This window comes from Helicoverpa zea, chromosome 10, assembly GCF_022581195.2.
Source record: "Helicoverpa zea isolate HzStark_Cry1AcR chromosome 10, ilHelZeax1.1, whole genome shotgun sequence".
Taxonomy (NCBI): Eukaryota; Metazoa; Arthropoda; class Insecta; order Lepidoptera; family Noctuidae; genus Helicoverpa; species Helicoverpa zea.
The window spans coordinates 9,815,292-9,831,356 of record NC_061461.1 but is presented as its reverse complement, the minus strand read 5'-3'; the positions used below and the strand labels follow the sequence as shown (position 1 = coordinate 9,831,356).

Sequence of the window (16,065 nt, the reverse complement as noted above, 5' to 3'; positions counted from 1 at the left end):
TTATTTTTACATAAACATAATATTTTACAAGCTTTTATTCACCGATGTTTGTGTGTCAGTAGTAATGATATCTCAATTTTGAAAGTATTCACGTAGCCAGGAAAATATTTTTTGTGTATCTGTTTCGCGTAGGCCGTGCCGTGATATTTAAATCTGAGTCGGTTATTACTTGACTTAAAAAAAATCCATTATATTCTAGCTTTTATACGCACGTTACGTGGTAAACATTACCTACTGCCTGAAGTCCAGTTTTTATTGTCACCACGTGTGTTTTATGTACGTTGTTTCCAAAACGTTTTACGAAACGCTTCCTATGTATCATGAAATTGCAGATCTGTGGGTGTAGGTCCGCATTGATAAAAGCCCGTAGCCAGTTGGGAATAAATTGTCAGCCCCTGTTTTTTTTAGAACACTACGTAGCTTCATTTAAATAAAAATGTTTGGGTAAACACTTGGTGTCATTTTTTATGTGCGCATTTTATACAAAATAATTCGGTAAATACGTGAGTAGGCTGATTTTGGTTTTAATGAACGAGGCTGAGGGACGAGGATTAAAAATGCGCGCATGTAAGGATTTTTTTGATAAAAATATATACGGGGATACAATTAGGTACAAAAAAGTAAGTTATGGCTTACGTAGACAGACAGACCGATAAATGTTTAAGTTCGCTTTAAGTAAGAGTTGCTGACAGTCCAATTTGTAGTAGGCTGACTATGATAACTCGGACCTGCGTTAAACTTAGATAAGTCAAGGGCCCGAACGGTTATGTAAATACAGATCGTGGGAGTATAATTTTTTTTTTTTTTTTTTTTTTTTTTTTTTCCTTTTGCAATCATGCGATCAGTCTTCTGACTATAAGCAGATAAGGTGAAGTTTAAGTGGCGGGTAGGTCACTACTCTCAGTAGACCAGGACCTTTCTTTTATTTAGTAAACTAAATGTCGAAGATATCTCGCCGCTTTTTTAGCCGACGAATGGTCTCAGGTATTGTAAGCTGCCCCGCAAGTTGGTTTGGGTGCTTCTGAAGTCTAATTTTGTAACTGGCAGCATGAAGATTCACTTCCTCTTTCACCATCGGTATGCCCAGTACTTCGTGAACATCTGACATTCTGCTAAACCAGGGTGCATTTGATATTTGTTTTAAGATGTAGTTTTGCACCCTTTGTATGATCATCTTATTGGAGTCGCTGGCGGCTCCCCATAGTTGTATCCCATATGTCCATATGGGCTTGAGAATTGATTTATAGATCAAGAGCTTGTTATCTACAGCCAGTTTAGAGTTCCTGCCTAGTAACCAATGTAGGTCCCTGTATTTGGATTTTATCTCCTCTCTTTTTGTCTGGATGTGTTTATGCCATGTGAGTTTGCGGTCTAGATGCATCCCCAGGTATTTAACTGTTGTGTGGTGTGGTAGTTGCATTCCATTTAAAGTCACTGGAGCACAATTTTCCTTGCGCAGAGAGAATGTGACATGCACTGATTTAGACACACTTGCAGCAATTCTCCATTTTCCTAGCCATTTCTCCATCACATTTAGTTCCCTTTGGAGTATCTGCGAAGCTTGGATGGGACACTTGCTCGAAGTGAGTAAGGCTGTGTCATCGGCGAATGTTGCAATTGTAACCCCAGAGCCCTGTGGTAAATCCGATGTGTAGAGAGTGTACAGAACTGGTCCCAGCACTGACCCCTGTGGCACTCCTGCAGATATATTGTAAAACTTTGAGGTACAATCGTTCTCTCGTACCTGGAAGAGTCTATCAGATAGGTACGACTTTAGAATGGCGTAAAATGTGTGAGGTAATATGTTCTTTATTTTATAAAATAATCCCTTGTGCCACACCCTATCAAAAGCCTGTTGGATATCAAGAAAAGCTGCTGAGCAGTATTCTCCCTTTTCAAACGACTTCCTCACTGTTTTGCATACTCTATGCACTTGTTCTATAGTGGCATGTTCCTTCCGAAATCCAAACTGATGGTCAGGTATGACTGATTTTTCTGCAAGGGTAGTGGTGAGTCTGTGTAGCAAGCACTTTTCAAACAGCTTAGACATAACCGGCAGTAAGCTGATTGGCCGGTACGATGTTACTTCGTGGACAGGTTTGCCGGGTTTATGTATCATTATAATTTGAGATACTTTCCAGAGTTTAGGGAAATAACCTACTCTTAGCATTGCGTTGGCTAGAATGGTAATATAAACTATTCCTTTGCGAGGCAGTTCTTCCAAAACTTTTTTGTCGACTAGATCAAATCCTGGGGCTTTGTTGTTATCCATCAACTTAATATATCTGTAGATCTCTCTAGGAGATATTGAATTTAGAGGTAGATCGAGTTGAAGGTCCTGATTTAAGACAACGTCGATATCTGTCTCATCTGTGTTCGGATTTGCTTTATTTGGTTGGAAAACCTGACTGAGGTGACTCGCAAAAGTTTCCGCCTTACTTAGACTGGATTTGGCCCAGCTGAGATCACTTTTTCGAAGTGGTGGCTTGTGGTAGAGTGGTCGTTTCAGATTTTTGGATGCTTTCCACAACGAGTAATTGGTTACTTTAGTAGCTGATAGGCCTTCCAGATATGTTTGCATCGCCATGTCGTTAGCTTCACATATGAGATGTTTAAGTTCGTGGATTGCTCTATTGAACGCTCTTTTGTCATCCGGATGTCTACTTGTGTGCCACACTCGTCTTAGTCTTCGTTTCTCCAGAATTTTGGCTCGTATGGTTTCCGAGTACACTTTACTTTGAGGTGGTCTTTCAGCTATCTCTGGCGTACACTTCCAACAACACTCCTGAATTCCGGCGGTAAGATTTTTTACTGCATTTTCAATATCATCCTCGGTTTTTAGGGATATATTAAGATCAAGCCGCTCGGTAAGCAACTCTCGAAAAGCATTCCAGTCAGTGCGCCTGTTGTATAATTTTAGGGTCCTTCCAATATTTAGAGCAGTTGTGCCAATAGTCAGAATAACCGGGACATGATTGGATGAGGCATCGAGGCATGTTTCGATCTGATGAAAGAGTCGAGACAATCCTTTTACTACGAAGAAGTCAATAACGTCAGGTAGTTTGTTTGGATCACTTGGCCAGTTCGTGGGCTCTGCCGTCGAAATTGTTGTGAGGTTATTTTCATCCAAACTTTTCTTAAGCTCTCTTCCTCTGGTATTCGTGAGTCTAGACGCCCAGTGGATGTTTTTGGCATTCCAGTCTCCTCCAGCTATAAACCGTGTACCTAGATGATCAAACAGTTCATCATACTGCTCTTTTATGATTTTATGTTTAGGCGGGCAATATATGGCAGACACATTAAAAGTGCCATTACGATCTGCTATACCTATAGTAGCTGCTTGTATGTGCTCTTTTCTGAACTGTGGATGCTCTTGGTGTTGAATACATGATCGTACTATGATGGCTGCTCCGGCATGTCCAGTACCATCTGGGTGGTTAGTGGCATATATATTATAGTTTTGTATCTTGATGCATGTTTTCGCGGTAAGGTGGGTTTCTGATACAAGTAGGATGTCTATGTTGTGGGTGTGGAGAAGTACTTCAACCTCATATTTATTTGGAGCTAGTCCATCTAGGTTCCAGGTAGCAATCTTTAATGATGTCATTTTGTTGACTTTGACAGTAGTGTTGTCATGAGACTAATAAGGGTACTCATCTGTTGGAGGAGAAGTTCAAACATTGAAGATTGTTTTAAAAGCATTTGTTCGATTCTATTACTTGTTGAAGTATCAGCTTCTTGTTCAGGTGTTTTAGCTTTCAATATGTCAGCGTAACTCATTGGTTTACGGTTAGGGTCTGTGTTTGTTCGTTGTGCTTTGATAAGATCTAATGTATTATTAGATGGATCCGTCGGAGACTGCTTGTTATGGCCGATAGCTGCCTGCGGATTCCTTCTGGCAATATGCTCCGATTGTTTGCTTGATCTTCTAGCGAGTATCTCCTTATAAACTTCGCAGCCCTTGTAGTTCGCCGGGTGAGCGCCATGACAAAGAGCACATTTTGCAGGAGTATTGCGGTCAGTCTTAGGGCATTCCGAAGTCCTGTGAGATTCAGCACATTTAACGCACCTATGTGGCCTCATGCAGTTGTTCTTAGAGTGCCCATATTGTTGGCACCTCTGACACTGAACAATGGTTTTGGATTTGCGGGGATGTTCTATTTTAACTTTTTGGTTAAAAATGTACTGTATGTTTTGGATATTTCGGTTGTGGATGCTTTGTTCAACGTTTACAAAGAAAGTGGATGTAGGTATTTTGTCAGGGCCATAGCGAGCATTGATTATCTCGCCAACTACTTTGTTGTTCGAGGATTCAACTACTTCTTTTATCGCTTGGTGTGGGGTGGTGTGATGCAGATCTTTAATTACAAAGCGGTAACACTTCTTATCTTTCGGTGTAAATGTATGCCCAATAAGTCCATTGTCTCTTATTATGTTAATAACTTGCTTGTAGCTCTCTGTTGAATTAACCATAACACGAAGAAGATTTTTGTTGACAACCTTGAATTTAAACTCTGCAGGGCTTACGATTGGTTCTATCAGTTTTGTAAGTTCATTAACGTCCTCAATCCCGTAGAGTATGATTGGCGGAGGTCTATTAGTTGGAAAAGGCTGAATATCCTCATCTTCCGTTATGTCAACGGGTAGATTAGCAAATCTGTTTGCAGAGGTACTTGCACTGGGAGGAGATAGTTCGGAGACCTTACGCTTTTTTGATGAGAGCACACGCTGCCAAGCAGGAGGTTGCTTTTCTGTGTGAGACGGTGTATCCAGACCTTCTTTTACAGTCTGATTCGATGTTGTGCTCGAATTAAGCATACTGGGAACTGTTGTTGTTGAATTCGCTCTCTGTTTGTTGAAGAGAGAAGGGTGAAACACTTGTTGAGTCAAGGCCTTTTTGTTGTTGTTGGAAGCGGTCGCACACACCTGAGGCATAGGTGGAGATTTTTTTTGATTTGGGGAGTGGTTCCCCGGTCCCACTAAATTTCTACCATTTTCGGAGCTCATGGTGGAATTTCAAATATTATTTATATTACAACACTAACAAATGTCAGATGACATATTGTCATAGTGAAGACAATAATTATAAAATTTTATGAGGGTGGTTTTAGAAAATTTTTAAGAGGTGATTGTCACTCAAGGATTTTGGACACAGTTTTCTGCTTTAATCACTGATCACTTTGTGTCACTAACAATGTCACATAGAAAACACTGACTACAGAATGTATTTATCACTACTTCACATAGATTTGGACAGTTTTACACTAAGAGTCACTTAAATCTCCAACAGCACTTTCGCGCGTGTTGACAGTTGACAGCTGTACTGCCATGTACGGTACGGGTCGAGTGTTAGGAATAAAACAGTACGAATGCTGAGAATACACTGGTTTATTAATAGTAAGACATTCGATTATATAGGATTATGATTACATATAAGTACATAGTACAGTGGGGACCTCACACCTCCCCCCTTAGAAAAGTAAATAATACGTTTTGATATAATGCGAATACATTGATTACAATACTAAATATAAGTAGGTACATTCCTTAATTACAAAATATGGTTATAATAGTATACTACTAGGTTCACTTACAATAATACAACTTAGTGCGATTTTTATGAATAACATCGATTTTGTTGTTCTTTATAATTTCAACATTTGGTGTTATATCTCTGACAACCACATATGGCCCAGAATATAAGCTATCTAATTTACCACCTACTTCATTTTTAACTAAAACTAAATCATTAGGGTTATACGTTACAGGTCGCTTATTTTTATCGTATTTTTGTTTCCTATGTAATTTACCCTTAAGCAAATTGTCTCTAGCCTCTCTTTGTGCCAATTGTAAACGATATTTCAGTTGCATTGGATAATCATCGTAGTTATATAATGGTTCGACATTAGTAGTTAAATTACTTGGGAGAGTACATTTCTTCCCAAACACCAATTCATATGGTGTGAACTTGGTTTCACTGTGAACCGATGTATTAAATGAAAAACACCAATATGGTAACCATTTGCTCCACATTTCAGGATGATTATCACATTGTATACGAAGATATGAAACTAGATGTTTGTGAGAGTTCTCTAGGGCGCCTAGAGATTGATGGTGATATGCCGTTGAGTTTATTTTATTAATGTGTAAGAGTTTACATACCTCGTTCATGGTGTGGGACATAAATTCCGTTCCTCTATCAGTCGCAATGGCCCTTGGGATCCCATACCGCAGAATGAAATTATTAACGAAACATTCAGCTACTTCAACTGTGGTCTTGGAAGTCAGTGGATAGGCTTCAACGAATTTAGAAAGCTCGCACTGAAGCGTCAATATGTAGGAGTAATTGTTGTCATCTCGATCTAACGGCCCGACGATATCTAAATAGATTTTTTCAAATGCGTAATTTGCTGTTGATGTTATAACCATGGGTTCCTTTATTGGTAAAGAATGTTTATTTCTCTGACACTTATCGCAACGCTGCACAAATTGTGCAACATCCCTTTCCAGACAAGGCCAAAAATAATATTTCTTTATATTATTCAACATGCGTCTCATGCCCGCGTGACCACTTGTGGGCAAGAGATGAAAGTCGTTCAATATAACCTTTTGGTCATCTTTATTATCTATTCTAGTTACGTTTTTTAATATGTATAACCGCGGTATAGTTGTACTAGCATAATGTTTTATCTCTTGTAATAATTTCCGTACAAAAACATCGTTTGTTTTAGTAACAATAAAATATAGTTCATTAATACTTATGTGTTTACAAAACATATCTAATTCTCTCACAAATTCGGCTGGCGTAATCCGTGATGGAGAATTCTTATATTTAATATAAATTGTCTTTTTATCAGCAATATAGCAAAATATAGGGGTTTCATAATTAATATTCTTTAACCTTCGCATGTTATCTAACTTTTCCCTTTCAATGAACACTAATTCCGTTGAATCCTTTGGTGTGATATGCGTTTCCACAACTTTTGGCTGAACAGACCAATCGTAATTGGAGACGTTATCAGCCGAGGAATGCGTAGGCAGCGTTTGTTTCCGTTTTTGCGCCCTTGTCATAATACTCAATATGTTGTCATTCATTTCTTTTAAGTCTTTTATGTTTATATTGATGCGAGACAACGCATCCGCAGCTGAATTATCCGTACCTTTAATATACTCTACATCAAAATTATATTCTTCTAATAGAAGCCTAAACTTCATTAACCTGCTCGAAGGGTCTTTCATAGAAAATAAATAGACCAACGGCCTATGATCCGTCTGGATTCTAAATGGCCTACCATATAAATATGGGCGAAAGTGTTTTATAGCCCATACAATTGCCAATAACTCTTTTTCAATTACTGGATAATTTTTCTCCGCCTTATTCAAATTTCTGCTAGCAAAGGCTATTGGTTTAAGGTCACTATTACATAGAACTGCTCCTAAGGCATAGTTTGAAGCATCTGTTTGTAAAATAAACTGATTTTGCTCTGAAAAGTCTGGATACTGCAAAACTGGGGGTGAAATAACACTGTCCCTCAGGGTGTCAAAAGCTTTCTGACATGAGCTATCCCAGATGTAGGGAACATTTTTCTTACACAGGTGATTTAGAGGAATGGCTAATTTTGCGAAGTTTGGTACAAATTTTCTATAGTAATTTACAAATGCAATAAATCTTTTCAGTTCGTCAAGATTTTTCGGCGAGGGATATTTTTTAACTATATCAATTTTTGAAGGATCTGGTAAAATTCCATCACCAGAAACCACATGGCCCAAATAAAGAATTTGTTTTTTCAAAAAGTCACATTTTCCCGGGTTTAATTTAAGGTTAACTTTACGCAATCGTTCAAAGATATCCTGTAAGTTTTTATTATGCATTTCCAGGCTTTTCCCAAATATAATTAAATCATCTAGGTATATAAAGCATTTTTCATAAGTAAGCCCTGCTAAAGCCATGTTCATCATGCGCGAGAAAGAGCCTGGGCTTGTCTTCAAGCCCATAGGCATTCGCACCATTTGGTACTGTCCAGAGCAAAATGCAGTATATTTTCTGCTATCTTTTTCTAGTTCAACGTTATAAAATCCATTATATAAATCCAAGTGTGTGAAATAAATACTACCCGATAATGCATCTAATATTTCAGTCATATTCGGTAAAGGGTACTTATCATCTTCGATCAAATTATTTAACTTCCGGTAATCAATAACTAATCTAAATTTCTTTTGACCACTACTATCCATCTTTTTGGGTACTAACAGCAAAGGGCTCGACCAACAGCTGTTACATTTTTCTATGATATTATCTTCTAATAACTTATTGATTTGCACGTTAATTTCCTTTTGTTGTGAGTATGGTAACCGGTATGGTTTTGTGAAGACAGGAGTGGCATTCGATTTTAATGTAATTGTGTGTTTGTAAGTATCGGTGGTAGATAGTTTGTCGCCGGGTAAATAAAAAATATCTGCATATTTAGCACACAGATTCTCAATTGAAGTTTTTTGTGGGAGTATAATTTAAATATCTGTTCAATCAAATTGCCTGGCTACCGAAAAACCCCAACCATTTAAGTATTTGGAAAGGATAAAACAAAATTTTCCCAATAGAACTTTACTCGTTTTTCAACTAAGGATTACGTTCGATTACAATTTGACGTGACCATTAAATGGGGGTCGGATTGAAATCTTGATTATTACTTCTCTCCGATAGTTATTGCGGGAAGAAAGGAATTTAGGAGGAAAAAAATTGGTTAGATGTGATTTGGTTTTTGGGTAGAAAATTAATCTTTAAATCAGTTGTAGGAATAATGTAGGTATGGTTCTTATGATGTTATTACAAAATATAACTTCTTGTTTTGAATTTCATTCAGCCAGTTTCTTCATCAAAAGTTAAAGCCAAAGTAAAAGTCAAAGTCATGTCTAAAGTAAAAGTAACGGTCAAATTCAATTTTTCTATTAGTTTTGCTGTCACTTTAGCCTTGAAAAACGAATTTGACCGTTACTTTTACTTTAGACATTACTTTAACTTTTACTTTTGATGAAGAAACTGGCCGATTATCTTTACTTTTCGTTAAACATAATTTTAAGCATTGGGTACTTTCAGTTATTTATGTTTATTCCTATTTTTCTGATCATGACAATGAAACTCCATACAATTTTGCTAAAACGCTCAACATCTGCAACCCGCACCCCAAACTAAATCCCGCTACAAACATTATTAAGCTCTATAAAAAAGGTAAGTAAAAAGAGGTAGAATGACGCAAATTGTTTCCCCATTCTGCTTGCACATACAAAAGGTGATTGTTGTTCCTCGCGCCCCGCCATTGGGGTGCAGCGAGCGCACTTGTTAACAGCACTGAAAGCACTCACAGTTTGCTCGTTGCTCGCTCCGGCTGCTTGCTTCCAACGGCACTTTTGCTTTTAACATTACGATGTAATTATATGCATTTTTAAAACACGTATTGGTGCTTAAAATTGAGATATGTACTGTACGATTTGCCGATTTTATTTAGGTAAAAACATTTTACTTGGGTTAGAATTGTTTTTAAGAGACCCAATAACGGTGTGGTTTAAAGACTGAACTTTACACTGTTTTTGGCTGTTTTTATGACATCAGCCAGGACACACATGAAATTAGTTACTAAAACTTAAGTACTTAAACAATCTAAGAATTAAGTTTGACCGTTAAAGATTTAAATTCTCAGCGTAATTTGCTGGCAGTCTTGGTTAGCAATGCAAAAGTATGCAATGCAATTATCCATTCCATTTGTAAGCCAATAAACGCTTACGTGGTATGCCGATTGACTTTTTCCGTGGCTTTGTTAACGACCTCTGAACCTCCTTCATTACTATTCGATTTTATTCAAAGACAATTTGCACTCGATTGTACGGCAGTTGGCTTGGAACCGTCATGATTTTTTCGCTGAGAGATTTGTGACACAGAATTTACTCAGGGAAACGTTACAAATACTGATAGGTCACTAATGTATTTTCGACGTACGCATACTACAAAGTTACATAAGTACGAGTCCACTGTATCGATTTTTTTGTGAAGTTTAACATCGGTTATGGTTTTTTCCTTGAAAACAGATAGCTGTCAACTTTGCAAAACTTTCGGTGCCCCTATATGAGCATTGATCGTTCATACTTATTTGGCAGAAGGAATGACTTGTCTCCAGTTGTTTAAATTCTCAAAGTCAGTTGTTGAACTCTAGATCAGTTAACTTTGGTTAGAATTGTTTCCTAACGGTCCGTTAGACGTCGCATTGTCTGTTATCGGAGATTGCAAGAATGGATTAGCAGTTCATCTGTCTGTTTCATCTCATGCCTATTCGGGCCGACTGCCAAGACTGGAACCTTCTCATACTCAATAATTGTAATTATAGATTTAGAAGTATTCAGTGTCATTACATGATGAATACCTTCTACGTAAGTGTCGAAGTCAAATAGGTAGTTTTATTTCGAACAGGCCTTTGTAGGCTCTTATGAAACGTCCAAAAAGTTGGTCTCATGGAGGAGAGCACACTCATGAACACTAGAAATTACTCCATGGACGCTCTTTAAGAAAATACTCTATAGAAAGACACTCTTTTCAAATACAAAAGTATATTTTTAATTCATGATGAACTATAGTCGAAACATTTAGCAAATGTATGAGCTTTCAGTTTTGAACAATATTGCTGTATCGTTATTATTTAAAACTGAGCTTGGATCGGTATTTATTCCGAGCCCATTTTCCGTAGCGAAGCATTCGTGCAGTTGAGAGTGCAATTACAGAATATTGCTCGAAATATTGTTGTGAAAGGAAATATAGCTACCCATATTTTTATTTGAATCATGTTGTATTGAATCATATAACTGCAAATAAAATATGAACTCATACATACGTACTATGAATAGTTCACAAAAATATTTAAACAAAACCTTTAACCAATTTTCATGCGTCCGAAAATAATATCCTACTACACCCCTTTTGTGTAGGCCTAAACAACCATTGCAATATGGACTTTACGTCTGTGATCCCAAAATCTATTTTCGTACATCAGCGTACCTAAGTAGGGGAACTTACGGCCGCGTGGACAATTTGCGCGAATGTAAAGCAGTATCCAGACCACTCAACATGATGGGGTTATATGATTATGTGATGCGTTTTTCATGTCCCCATTTTATTCCTTTAGTACGGACGGTATACTTTATTAGCATTCTTCACGTGAACTTTGACGTTTCTGCTTGGGTAGTTTTTTGGTGTGATAAAGAGCTTGTGAGGTATGCAATGCTCGCTGTATTTTTGTGTAAAGTATGGTCATGATTCTAACCAAATTTTAAATGTCATAATAAAAAAAATTATAGCCTGTCCTATAACAGTATCGAAACGGGTGACATGTAAAGCCCTACTTCCAATATAAAAACTATTCTCTTCATAGATAAAAACGTATACAAATACACTTACCTCCCGTCCTTCCGTAGGTACGTCGATGGTTCTATGATCCGCACATCTTCCCAGTTCGTTGTCTTCTGTCTTCTATCGGCCGTTCCCATAATCTATCTATCTATTTCTGTGGATAGGAATCTGACTTTTCTTGTATGGGGCTAATGTCAAAATTCTATCTCTAGTACCCAAGCAAAACCAAAGATAGATAGAGTATTGGGAGCTGCCGTAAGGAAAGGATGGGGGTAAATAAAACGAAACACTTTTTCTTTTGTTTATTGTACGTGGTTACCTTTTTCTTTCTAAAGATATAAGACGGTGTTTGTCTTGCTTCCTTTGCTGTTTTTGCTGTGGAAATCTTTATTGGGAGGGTGTTCGAACTTTGGCTTGTTGAACAAACTTGATAATAAATAGCTTTTTTGAAATCTTTTTATAGTTTTATATGTTGTTATTTTAAATTCTAAGATTCAGTGACTCACGTAATTGCTCATAATAATGCTGGTAATAATTAATGTAAACTTCGTAACAATCGTCGTATACCCAAGTAGATACTGAGAACAATCGATATTTCTGCAAGAACTTACAATTTATGCTCATCGATTGGCAAGTATTAAGACTTTACCTCGCGAACAATTTCAAATACAAGAAACTTGAAAGTGGCCTCTAAAACTTTGAGGAGGGCTGTTCCGTCGGAAGCCCTTTTGTAGATTTCACGATATGAAACTTTATTGGTCACGTTGTTTCTCGCTTTGCCAACCAGTTCTCTAATGTAATTGCAAATACTATGTATTTGAACACAAACAGAAACCATGTAGGAACAAAAACATTGTTTGCCTCATTGTTTGAAATACCTTCGAACTTCTATTGATTTGGTTTCACTTCAGCCCGATTTTTTATTGTCGATGAAAGACCGATTTTTGCTTTTTACCTACCTTTTCTCAGAAAAACTCCAATCACTTTATAATTTGAAAGAATTTCTCGAAACTCGTGATTGATTTTTTCATATACAACGGCGAAATACATTTCAGCTTCTCGATTTGATTTGCAGAAAATTCTTGGATATATTTCAGCGATTGGGTCTTACCTCCTTTGACTTACCTTTTCGTCGGAAAATCTCGAGAGCGATATTTGAATTTGGAAAGAGTTTCTAACCTTGACGTTTGCTATTACTACATACTTACCTCCTTGCGGAAAGAACTGCGAATAAATAAGTTTGAAAGTTTCCTCCTTGACGACTCCTGTGGGGCATTCAGCCTTGAAGCCCCGGTACAGGCGCTTGAGCTCGGGCTCCGTGAAGCGTGTGGCGCGCCGCAGTGCCGCTATCGAGTCCGGCCGGTACCGCGGCAGTTGTTCACCCAGCTCCTCGAGTTCCGAATCTGGAAATGTAATGGAAATGTGCCGGTTAGATTGTGATGGATCCAACATACTGGGTCTATGGTGGGTTTCAATAGTTCCCACCATGATTAAAGTGAGGAAGTTTTGCTTGACTTCCAAAAGGTAAGTTGCGTTGGTGGACTTTCAGAAAACGAGTGATCAAATGGGCATCCTTATGTTCTTTATGGTAGGTTGTAGGAAGGTCATGTGTACCTACATGTTTCTAAAATCACATTTTGGGTTGTAGCCGTTAGCCATTCAAAAATACGTAACGGTTTTGAAAGCGTTCTTTTTAGGTCCGATCAAATATTCTATATTTAATTTTACTGAATTTTACATTTCGTTGAAGGTTCATGTAGCTTTCACCCAAGGACGAATGTTTTATATTACTGAAGAGAATCAATTTTTCCGAGAAAGGTTCTAACATTAACCACACTGAACCACCTTCTATCAACAAACTAACACCTTAAGCCTGCAACTGCACTTAAAATCAAACGGCTCTTCGCTCGTTTTCTCAAAGATGTATCTGATGAAAGCTTTTCTTTGCCATCGGTTTCGTGCCCTATCGGCAGAATGGAGGCTTTACAATGAAGGTCGAACAATAGCTCGTTTGTTTGTCGGTTATCATCTATCATTTATCGGGTAAGCATGTCATTGTAAGGAGGCCGAGATATTGAATTTGCCTGTGAAAGGAAATTTTACGATATACGTTTTGAGCCTTGGTGATTAAAATATGTAGGATCAACATATAGTGTGTCGTATGAGTCAAAAACTCAATCGATTTAATACATATTTTTGTACTACCTAGTTTATATTAGGAAGGTAAGTAATGATAGATATGTAATGGCAAAAGAAATAAGGTTTTTGTATATGCTGATTAAACTCTAATAACTAGGACCCAATATTCTGGTGTTTAGAACAGTTGGAACGGGTTGATTTGGTACGCTTTTAGAAAATGAAAACGACCTCGAATGAAATAATAATCAAAACCCTAATTGTGTATTACAAAGCTGCAAACTTCTTGTATATTTTGGCAAGTGGAACTAGGGAACTAAATTGAAATGTTCTGATTTTGTCAGATAGCTTTTTGCTTAGCAAACAGCTCCCTAGCGAATTGGCAAGATATTCTGGGCGCACTGTTTCTGAGAGCCCTGATTGCTTGTTTGTAGTTTTGTCCGTATTATAGGTGTCAAGCTTCGAATGTTCGTGTTTAAGTGTGGTTAGTTCCCCTTTGATGATTCTTTGTGCCTTTCTTTGCTGATATATCCTACTCTTGCTATCATTTAAGAACGCTACAGTCTACGAAAGTACGTAACTACCTATATTACTGTTGACACCCATTCTTCTGAAATACATACCAAACAAGCCAAGTGCGCCGTAAAAATGATCGAATTCATAAATATACATTTTCAGACATAAACAACACTCGTAAAATTGCCAAAGTCTACCCTGAAAACAGGTGCCATAAATTCAGAAAATTAAAACCGATAAAAGGCAACTAATCAAAACGTACAATTCGATCGCTTCTTATTCAAAAGAGGGATTGAAGCAATATTCTCCAACATTGCTTCTTCTAAAATTAATCGACCGTCATCTTGAAAGAAAATCAGTTTTTTCTTAAATCAGATGTCTCAAAGACGCGTAGAAAATAAAGTTTAACCTACGATATAGTTGCCTACTAATTAGAGTACTTACGTAAATGGCACTCGACTATGCCTCGTTTAATGCTTAAGTCTGTGCTAGTCTCGACGCATGAAGTCCGAGCAATTACTTTCTGAGCACCGTTTAGACCGACTAGTCGTTTCAAACTCTACTTTTGACTTTGTAGATATACCTAGTTTATTAAATGTTCTGAAATAAAATTGGCAATTGTGATTGTGGCTTTCCCAGTTTAATTAATAAAATTCGGTGGGCGTGAACGTAATTACTTAATCATATCAACAGTAGATATTTAATTACTTAATGGCGATTTAATCTCATTCAAGTTTCAAACATTGAGAAGGAAAATCTAAGTCAAACTGATTCAAGATTCATGACTAATTCGCTCGCCTAACATCTGCGTCTAACTTTCCACCACGTATAATGAAATTCGTCAGCGGCAAATTGTCAGTAATCGGTGTGTCTTAAGACTAATTGCTGAGCCCCGAATTCATCTGGAATTCGCATTCCATTTCCCTTGCAATTAGGGCTGATAACGAGCAATTTATTGCGATCCTAGCGGGTTTGTAGCGTCATGACATGTGAACTGTGGGTGATTTAAGCCTTTTTAATGATGTGCCTGCATCATTAATGCGTATGAAAAGTGCATATCATGTGTAGCTTTAGTAATTCCATGAAAAAGTATGTAGTTATCTTTTTTCTCAGTGAGAATTCAAAGGAAAGATTTTTAAATTCTACAGCTCCATATAAAAATGAAGTACCTACATTTTATTTCACAGGCCCCTAGAATGTAAAATAGGTTTTATTCTAGACGTGTAAATAATTGCAATATATCCATCCAGTGTTCTCTATCTGTCTCCTGTGGTGGGGACGCGGTTCGTGACGTCACGTGCAGCCATATTGCGCACAAGATATACTGAGATATCCGTTTGGTTTTGACAGATATTTAAATCATCCTAACCCGGATTTCGTGCATCTCGGTTTCGTGGATGTACGTAATACATAATGTATTTATTTTGTAAGTGCGGCTGCTAAGCACGAGGTCTCGGGTTCGATTCCCGAGTCGGGCCGAAATCGCTTTGTGGGTTTTAGAAGACTTTCACAAAGCAGCCCGGAGCCTGGAAGCTGGTGATTGATACACCCGTGCATCGGAGAGCACGTAAATGTCGGTCCTGCGCCTGATCTCTCTCCGGTCGTGTCGGATTACCGTCCCATCGGGCTATGAGAGTTAAGGAATAGTGAGTGCACCTGTGTCTGCGCAAATGCTCGTGCACTATAATATGTCCTGCGTAGTTGGCTAATCTCCTTACATGAGAACAGTCGCCGTTGCCGATAATCGGCTAGGAGGACATCAATAAGATTTAAATCGTGAACTTAGAAGTGAATTCTACAAATCGTTTAAAAATATGATGAAGAAAAAATGGGAAAGTTTTACTTTGCTTTTAAAACTTAATCTGTTTTTTTTAAGGTACAAAAATAACTGCCACAAACAGTAACCGAAAAACAACAATCTCTTTATCTCCTGTCCAAAACCAACAACGACTAACATTAATGTTGTGATTAGAATATTAAATTAAGTAAACAGGATGGACAGACGGACAGAATCTAAAATT

General features: G+C 37.6%; 1 protein-coding gene across 1 annotated transcript in view; it reads right to left on the bottom strand.

Moving 5' to 3' along the window:
• The window catches only part of LOC124634155 (Kv channel-interacting protein 4-like), a 129,238-nt gene that overhangs the window by 5,231 nt on the left and 107,942 nt on the right, over positions 1–16,065 (bottom strand). Inside the window, exon 5 of the mRNA XM_047169579.1 lies at positions 12,601–12,795. Within this exon, the coding sequence (XP_047025535.1) occupies positions 12,601–12,795 (195 nt within the window). The remainder of the gene's footprint in view (positions 1–12,600; positions 12,796–16,065) is intronic.